Here is a 9,712-nt window from a genome sequence, read left to right as displayed (position 1 = left end):
TTCATTTGCTGATGATACATGCTAGCATAACTGAAGTGCTGTTTAATTTTTTCTTAAAGCAGAGCAACTTCACACAAATTTCACTATATCTGTGAAACTAAAAAAATAAAAATAAATAATACAATGTCTATCAGGTAGTGAAGGATCAATAACAAATGAGTGCTTAAAAGCAGTGTTACAATTTTGGTGATCAGGGATTAGCAGATACAATGTTCAAAAATGCATAAAATACAAATAACAACAAATAACAATATACTGGATATACTGGACCAGATATATATTCTGGTCTGACCATATGGCCTTCCAGGGAACCATTTATTAGCCACAGGAATAGTAATACAATAAATGAAAATATTAAGTGACAGGCATGTAAAAATATTACTTTCAGGAATGGCTTCCCAAATGGACCTATCAACCATGCTGATTTATTTATCCAGGTAATAATCTGTCACTCAGGATTTTTTTTTTTAAAAAAAGATGTCCATGTATGTTATAAATTGTATGTTATATTGATAGGTGATTTTTGCACACTGCAGCCCTGATGATAGATAGATAGATAGATAGATAGATAGATAGATAGATAGATAGATAGATAGATAGATAGATAGACAGACAGACAGACAGACAGACAGACAGACAGATAGAAGTAGGTAGGTAGGTAGATGATAGATGCAGATAGATAGATAGACAGACAGACAGACAGATAGATAGAAGTAGGTAGGTGGTAGATGATAGATGCAGATAGATAGATAGATAGATAGATAGATAGATAGATAGATAGATAGATAGATAGACAGACAGACAGACAGACAGACAGAGATAGATAGATTTAATGTCACTTCCCTCCATGTGGCTTAAAACTCAGGGTGCTTTTTAAAGAACTTTTTTCCCCAGTTTTCATTCTGTTTTCTCATGGTAAAGATACACACAAGCAAAATTATTCCAAATAAGCCAACATTCTTTTAAAATTCACTGTCAGTAGTAAGGGCTCTCACCAAATGAAACAAAAGTAGAGACTGTTGATTACTACATTAGGCAGAGTTGGATTTCACTTCATCTACATGGGCTTATATTTTAGATATATGCAGATATTTTAGCACATGTATAGATACACAGAATCCAGGAGTGTATGCCTGCATTTCGGCCTTATGCCCAATCAACAAATTAAAAAAAATATAAACATAGTTCAATTTAAAAATATGAGTACACCAACTTTTAACTTTCAAATCCAAGAATATTTTAGTGTGCTTTTGAAATTACAGCAGGTTAATACATTCTTGATACTTTCCCCCTATTGTTCGAGGGCTTTTAAGAAAAATGAAGCATTTGCTGTATCCCCACTGAGAAAGAGAGATCCTTCTTGCTGAAAAGGGTTGGGGGGGGGAGTCAACTCTGGCTATTTCTCTGAAGATAGCCCCTATCTTATTTTAGCAAGGAAAGGCAAAATCCTTAACACATATACATACATACACTCACACACATATACACATACACACAAACACACACACACAGATGGCCCTCTGTTAAATGTTTAAAAGAAAACAAGAACCCAATTATCATGGGGTCTACCAGAAATGTGTAGTACAAATTAGCACATAGAGTATGCCACATAATTAACCGATTCTAATTTTTCCAGAGCACATTGTAAACCGGCATACTGAAAACAGGATGCAGCACACTGCTGCTGCTGAAGCAACAAGAACACTGCTCCAAGGCAGGGCTGCCTGAATAAAATGCCTCATATTACATGTTGCCTTTGCCTATATTTTCTATCCAATCTTATATTAGACTAGGAAATTAGTTATTCTCTCTTGCCTTGCCATTTTCTATCCTTGAGAGTATTAATAAAGACTGGGTGGTAGAACCCTGCCATCATTGCAATGTTATAAAATCCTTTTATAGGATGGTAAAAGCCAAGATTAGGTTAATAAATGATGTAATTAGATCTTTGAAATATGTACACACCCTCTCCCTCAATTTCTGTTGAATTTGTAATAGAAATACAGAGCCCACTAAAAATCATTTTGGTATGGTACAACCATCCAACACACAATTTTCTTTTGATAAGTGGTCAAAAGAAAATCTCAAGAACAAATTACCATTTGTGTTTGCATTTCCCAAGGCTCATTGTCCAGAATTGTGCCTCCTCCTTCCTACCTCCCATGCCTGTGAGACTTGTATAATTAGGATTTCAGACAGATCCTATCACTGCCAGTGGATAAGGTGGTTCACTGGGAAGTAAGAGGCTCCCACTGACAAGTGCTAGCAGCTTTATAGACAAACATTGCAAACTAGGAGCAGAGGCAGATGGCTAAGCTATGATTGATTTGCTGTACCAAGTTATAGGCTTCTGATTATTTATTTATTTGTTTATTTATTTGGTGCTGCTGGCCAGCTAATAGCCATATAATCTACAGTGGAAACATAGCAACCTTATGTGCCCACTATGGATCAACATCTCTTGCTGGTTCATCATCTCACAGGCTGAGAACAGATCCCTTTCACGTTTACTCAGGAAGAGGCCCTGTCTGATTTAGCTGGCTTACTCCCAAGTCCCTATAGTTCAACTCTACTTTGAAGCAGGAGAAAAGGAACAAGCTTTTTGCTCCCCAGATTATTTCAAGTCCTGTTAACAGAAAATTTTCTGAGATTTCTAATATCAATAAGGGATAGATGAACACAGTTCCTTTTGATTTCTCATTCACATCTCTTCAGATTATTTAAGAAAGCAAACTCAGTTTAAATTTGTCCCTAATTCTTAGAGTCTCAAATTCCATTCTAGATACAACAGAACTGAATATTTTAGGCTATGGATATTACTTAAGGACTATGTCATGACAGATAAATATATATATTTGTGTGTGTGTATGTTTGTGTGTGTGTGTGTGTGAGCATATATACACATACATACACACACAGATATATATATATATATATATACATACATACATACACACATACACACACACACACACACAGATACATGCATGTACATTATGTAAAACTCTACAAGAAAACAAAAAAAATCTTGACAGTAGAGATTTTCCAGCTAATACGTTGTCTAGATGTTCAGTCTTCTCTCTTCTCTGATATTCTAAAACTGTCACATAATATTCCAATACCAAGTTACAGAGTTCTCAAATTTCCAGTGAACACCTCCGCAGAACAGAAAAGATGCAAACACAGTTAAAGAGAACTACAAGATTGTCAGCAAACAATGCTCCAAGATTTCTCCACCACAAATCTTTGGAATAAAACTTAGATCTTACCCTTATTCTTAAATCCTATTGTTAATTGCCTCTGTATAGAGTATTCAGGTTTTGGTCCATATCTCATTCCATCATTAAGGGCTAGACTTTGTTATTTGCAATATAAATAGTTGCTGATAGTCACAGTATATGCAGGGATTCTGAGCCCAAGGAGGGCATTGTTTGGAACCTCAATAGCTGAATGAAATTACAGATGGAAAGAAAACCCCAAGGGCTAAGTATTATGAATCAGTGTCTGTACTTCCATTATATATTTGAAGATATAAAAAGTTATTTTAATGTTTCTACATCCTAAACATGAATTAGGAAATTAGTGAACAGTCAACAAGTCAAAAACAGTCCAAAGTAGGGCAGTGAGCTAGTTTAGTGAGTGGAAGAGTAGCAACCAAGAGAGTTACAGGCCATTCCGTTTCTCAGCATATCTTGCAGGGATGGTCCCAAATTAACTATACACAGCCATTCTGAATTACTATCTCTTTACCTGCATGAGAGATAGTTTGAAAAGGCAGTCTTTGGAATAGTGCCAGCTCCAACTAGCTAAAAATAAACATTATGCATATATAGAGGAAGGGGTGTGTGTGTGTGTCTGTGTGTGTGTGTAAGTAAAGTACAGGAAAAAAATCTAATTTGACCACAACCATCAAACTATCTACAAGATCCAAGCATGAGCCTGATGCCTCCATTGTTCATTAAATAGTACAACCATTGCTTGAAGTGGACCCATGCATCTACTTTTTTTTTGTTTAAATTAGTTGTTTGGAAAGAAGTCCGTGCTTACCAAAAAGCCAATCTTTTCATTCAACTGCATTGTGTTGGACAAGTGGAAATTACACTACTTTAATAAAATGGGAAAGGAGAATCTAGGTAGGCATTTTCTTTTTTAGAAGAAAACATGTAGGAGACTAATATTAAAAGCAAGAGGTTCTCACTTTTCCACTCATAACTTACATGATTGCAAGTATTCTATGGATCTGCTTAACCCAAAATATTTCTTTTGCGGGTGCCAGACACACATATATGTTACCACGAATTTCACCAGGTAAAAGGGCTAGCAACAACAAATAACCAGAATTGCTAACCATTTTTTTGTGGGTTGCCACAAGCATGCTCCCCATGGTGCAGAAGGAAAACCTGAAGTCATGCCTGAGTGAGAGAATCCAAGACAGATATCCAGGTGTGTAAATGAGTTCTCAGAAACTTGGAGAAAAGGATCAAAGCTTCAAATAAGCTTTCTTTCAAGTTTTCATTAGGTAACTAAATAGGAAGTCTGAACTATGGCAATATGGTGATGCCTCCAAAGATATACTGAGATCTTGCTCAGGGATTTCGCTTGTCAACCATTATGCAATCATATCATCAGTTTTCACAGTTCCTCTGTGCACGTGATGTGCAATAACCAAATACCAAAATTAAAGGAACAAAACAGTATGTCTCTCTCTATATATATATCTATATCTCCTTGACAAATCCACAACAGGTGAAGCAAGAAAAGTGGTAGGTGTATCCTAGGATCGCTGCAGAGTGTACTGCCAATTAAGGCCATTGGTATTGACTTAAACAGATCTTGACAGCTCAGTTCTATGAAAAAAGAAAACGGAGCAGATCAAGAAGTTCTTGAGGAATCTTGATGAATCGTTGTATGCAAGGGTGCCTTAAAACAAAATCGGCAGAAAGGAACCAAGACAGTAACATTTTGGCTACCAAACTGGAATTTGGTTTTTCTAGGTCATTAGTTTTCCTTCCAAAATTATCTCAAAAGAAAAGTTAATGCTACAAATATGCAAGTCCAAAATAGGTTCCCCCCTCCCCAGTCAAGTTGCACCAAGAAGCGAGTTACATATATGCGGCTTCTATGCTGTTCACCTGCAAGGAATCCTCTTCCATCTGCTTTGATTTTCATTGGCAATAAACAGGAGCAAAGATTTTCAAGTTCTCAAGTGCTGTAAGCAACTGTGTCTTAAAGACTTCCCCTGCAACCCTTTTCCTAATCACATGACTTCTGCCTTTCAGATGGGCAAGGCATTGGAAACAGATTAATGTACTGCTGAGAGCATGACAGCATTTAGTGCATATTGTAGGTATAGAAGTTTACATGTGATCAAATTCTTTTCTTCTGGAAGGTAGCAAGATACAGGCAATTGGGTTCCACCCTTCTCCCCATGACGCTATGGTCTAACTGCATCCGGGTCACACTGTATGTTCCCTATTATTTAGATGTGCCTCTTCATATGGAGGGCAAGGTGATCAGACCTTGAAAAACACCTGCAAAATAAATACAAAAATAACATCAGTATCAAAGACAATTATATCTTTCGGATTTCACTTCTCACTGTATGTACAGTTTTTAATCAACTGGAAAAGTCTCTGCTTACTCCTACATAATAAAATTGCAGAAACTGTAAAGCACTTGATATGTACTAAACATGGTATGAGTAATAAATGAATACAAATTTAGCTGGCAATTTCAATTCTATTACATCCATTTCAGAATCTACCTTTTCAGGTCCTTCCATGGTCGTGGAAGAATCCTGAAGAAGAAAAATGGGGAGACAATCCCATAATTTTGAAATGTATATAGATCACTGTCTCCAGTGTAATTGCTCCATGATAACATTAGTCAGTGCCTTACAACTGAAAAGAGTGGCTGGAAAGAAATGCCCATCTAATCATGGTCTAGCCAGAAGGAAGCAAGATAATCATTGAGAAATAAAGACACAAACTTGATCCCATATATGGAGAAGCCATTCTCAAACAATATGTAATATTTTAAAGAACCATTGTGTGATTTACAGACAGCTCCTACTCAAAAAAATTTTGAGCCCACTGAAATATTTTAAACAGTCTTCTACCAAAAGCAAAGCATTCAGAAAAATTCATATGTATTCATAGTTCAAGGTGATATCACAGCTTCATGTCACCATGATGGCCATATTTGGGCTGCAGAAATCCATATGGTCACTAAATAGAAAGGACAGATATGACAAACTATAACTCTTCGTTGTCATTTAGCAGTCATCTGGATTTTGGCAGCTCAGCTAAGGCAGTTCTATACAAAAGCACTGTAGTGATTTATGTGTTCTTCCTTACTTGCCTCTAACCACAGCACAAACTTGTCCCAATAACTGCTTTTTCCCTTCCATGTCCTCTTGACATTAAGTCTTAACCCCATATCTGAAGAGACTTAAAGTCATCCTCAGTTGTTCCAGCTTTAAAGGAATGTTTTTTCTCTTCTCTCAATAGAGAAGCAAGTACAATCTGGCACACTTCACTGACCGCCAACATGGATCAATCCTGCCCCTTTTAGCCACTTTAAATGTTGGTGGTCGCAGCCCTCCATTCTGGCTTCTTGGCACTGTGGTTTAACCTCAGGACAGATGGGACTTCCACCTTGTTATCAAGAAAGATCTTGACAGACTTGAACATTAGGCACTATTTAACAAAATGAAATTCAACAGTGAAAAAAGTAAGGTTCTACATTTAGGCAAAAAAACCAAAATGCACAGGTACCGGATATGTGGTACTTTGCTCAATAGTAGTAACTGTGAGAGGGATCTTGGAGTCCTAATGGACAACCATTTAGATGTGAGCCAGCAGTGTGCAGCAGCTGCCAAAAAAGCCAACACAGTTCTGGGCTGCATAAACAGAGGGATAGAATCAAGATCATGTGAAGTGTTAATACCACTTTATAATGCCTTGGAATATTGCATTCAGTTTTGGTCGCCACGCTGGGGTCCTTGGGGGCTCCCTGAGTGGCTGCTGGATGCCAGGGCGGTGACGATGGCGATGGCTAGGCTATCGTGGAAGACGTCCCGCGGCGGCGACGGTCGCTTTTTTCTCTCCTTTTATGGAACCTCCGTGAGAACCTGGGTGGTGGACCATCTTAGTTCCACCCAGGACTATGCTGTCTAAACCATGCACTTTTTAAAGATCTCTTCGTTTTCCAGCTGGTGGTTCTGCCCAACGACTGTCGTTTGAGATCTCGACAAACCAGGATACCACCATTTTCTTCAATCTCTGATGACTTTTTCATTTAACCAGCTTCTTGCACTGCGAGATGCCCCCCTCTTGCGGGTGTGGCCCTCTTCTTTATCGAGGGCCTACCTCGATGACGGATTTTGGAATCCCGAGAGGTGGCATGCTTCTAAGAGAGGGTTAAGGAGGTTTTTAAATTTATCTTTTTGTAAACTTTTATCTAATTCAAATTAGGGGGTGGGGTGGGTGGGTGGGCACGCCCACAGGGGATTAGGCTAGTCCCTTCTAAGGTTCACGATCTGGGGGTTTGTAAATTGGAGGTCTTGAAGGAGGTTAAGGCTCGACCATGTATGGGCACTTCCATCTGCACGGTACGTGGGAGGGGCAGGTATGGCGGAAGCAGGGGCTCGTATCATGTTCGGGGAGTGCGTTCTCGCTGTTTGAAAGCAATACCGCACTCCGGGCCCCTAGGCTTCACTCGGGTCCCGAGTGGTTATATCCCTCGGAACCTGGACCTTCGACTGATGTTATGTAATGCCAGGTCCATCATGAATAAGGCCCCCCTCATATCCGATCTTATTCAAGAGGGGGGAGCGGACCTAATGGGCATTACGGAGACCTGGCTGGGCACGGAAGGGGGGGTTCCCCTCCCTGAGATGTGCCCGCCAGGTTTCCGTGCGTTTCATCAGCCGAGGGCCCAGGGTAGGGGTGTGGGGGGTAGCGGTTGTTATCAACGAGAGTCTGGATCCGAGGGAGGTCGCTGTCCCGCAGATAGCCGGTTGTGAAACCCTCTTCGTGAGGTGGGGCCGGGGGGTGCAGGTGGGCTTGCTGATTACGTACCTGGCTCCTTGCTACGTGGCGGCAGCCCTGCCCGAGCTGCTGGAGATGATAGCCGGGACGGCGGTTGAGACCCTCAGACTTATGGTCATGGGGGATTTCAACTTGCCATTGGAGAGCGATTCATCAACGGCAGCTCGGGAGTTCATGGCTTCCATGACGGCCTTGGACCTGACCCAGGTAGTTGTGGTCCCCACCCACATCGGGGGTAACACACTGGACTTGATTTTCGTCTCGGGACAGTGGCTAAATGATCTGGAGTTAGGGGAATTAATATCTCAACCCTTGTCATGATCAGATCATTTACTCCTTCAGCTAGATTTTCGGACCGCTACACCTCACCGCAGGGAGACGGAACCGGTCCAATGGTTCCATCCCAGGCGCCTGATGGACCCTGAGAGGTTTCTGATGGAGCTTGGGCCATTTCCGAGGGAGTTAGCCCACGGCTCGGCTGAGGAGCTGGCGGCCGCCTGGGAGGAGGAGGCCGCTGGTGCCTTAGACCGCGTCGTGCCTTTGCGGCTTCTGACCCGGCGACGAACTCGACCAGCTCCTTGGTACAACGAGGAGCTGAGAGAGATGAAGCGCCGGAAAAGAAGTCTAGAGAGCGCCTGGAGGTCCAGCCGTTCCGAATCTGACCGAACACTAGTGAGGTCATATATTCAGACCTATCTAGTGGCGATCAGGGCGGCGAAACATAACTATTTCTCCGCACTCATCGCATCGGCAGATAATCGCCCAGCCACCCTGTTTAGGGTGACCCGCTCCCTGCTTAGGCAGGAGGCTCGGGAGGACCCCTTACAGGGACGCGCTGAGGATTTTGTTCAGTATCTGTCTGATAAAATCGCTCAGATTTGGGACGGCCTGGACACTGATTGGATAGATCCAGGTGGGATGGCGGAGACGAGTCTTGAGAGTGTTATCTGGGCTGAGTTCGATCCTGTGACTCCTGATGACATGGACAGGTTGTTGGGTAGGTTGAATTCCACCACATGTTTATTGGACCCGTGTCCCTCCTGGATGGTACTGGCCACACGGGAGGTTACACGAGGCTGGCTCCAGGGAGTTACTAACGCTTCTTTGTTGGAGGGTGTTTTCCCCGCCGCTTTGAAAGAGGCGGTGGTGAGGCCCCTCCCCAAGAAGCCCTCCCTGGCTGTTTTAGCGAACTACCGTCCAGTCTCCAACCTTCGCTTTTTGGCGAAGGTTGTTGAGAGTGTGGTGGCATATCAGCTTCCTCAGTACCTGGAGGAAACTGCCTATCTGGACCCGTTCCGTTCCGGTTTCAGACCCGGATACAGCACCGAGACGGCTTTGGTCGCGTTGGTGGATGACCTCTGGAGAGCCCGGGACAGGGGTTGCTCCTCTGTCCTGGTTCTATTAGATCTCTCGGCGGCTTTTGATACCATCGACCATGGTATCCTGCTGCGACGGTTGGAGGGATTGGGGGTGGGAGGCACCGTTTATCGGTGGTTCTCCTCCTATCTCTCTGACCGTTCGCAGACGGTGTTGGCAGGGGGGCAGAGGTCGACCCCAAGGCGCCTCACTTGTGGGGTGCCTCAGGGGTCTGTTCTCTTGCCTCTCCTGTTCAACATCTATATGAAGCCGCTGGGTGAGGTTATCCGTGGTTTCGGGGTGGA

The 9,712-nt window shown here is 42.2% G+C and overlaps 1 protein-coding gene across 1 annotated transcript in view; it reads right to left on the bottom strand.

Annotated features, from left to right (window-relative positions):
* Window positions 1-1,017: 1,017 nt before the first annotated feature.
* KLF7 (KLF transcription factor 7) overlaps window positions 1,018-9,712 on the bottom strand; it is a 93,737-nt gene continuing 85,042 nt past the window's right edge. The window contains exon 4 of the mRNA XM_058186420.1: window positions 1,018-5,531. Coding sequence (XP_058042403.1) covers window positions 5,480-5,531 — 52 coding nt within the window. The 3' untranslated portion in view covers window positions 1,018-5,479. The remainder of the gene's footprint in view (window positions 5,532-9,712) is intronic.

This window comes from Ahaetulla prasina, chromosome 1 (genome assembly GCF_028640845.1).
Source record: "Ahaetulla prasina isolate Xishuangbanna chromosome 1, ASM2864084v1, whole genome shotgun sequence".
Classification (NCBI taxonomy): domain Eukaryota; kingdom Metazoa; phylum Chordata; class Lepidosauria; order Squamata; family Colubridae; genus Ahaetulla; species Ahaetulla prasina.
Note: the sequence above shows the minus strand (reverse complement) of the source record. Positions and strands in the feature narration are given on the sequence as shown.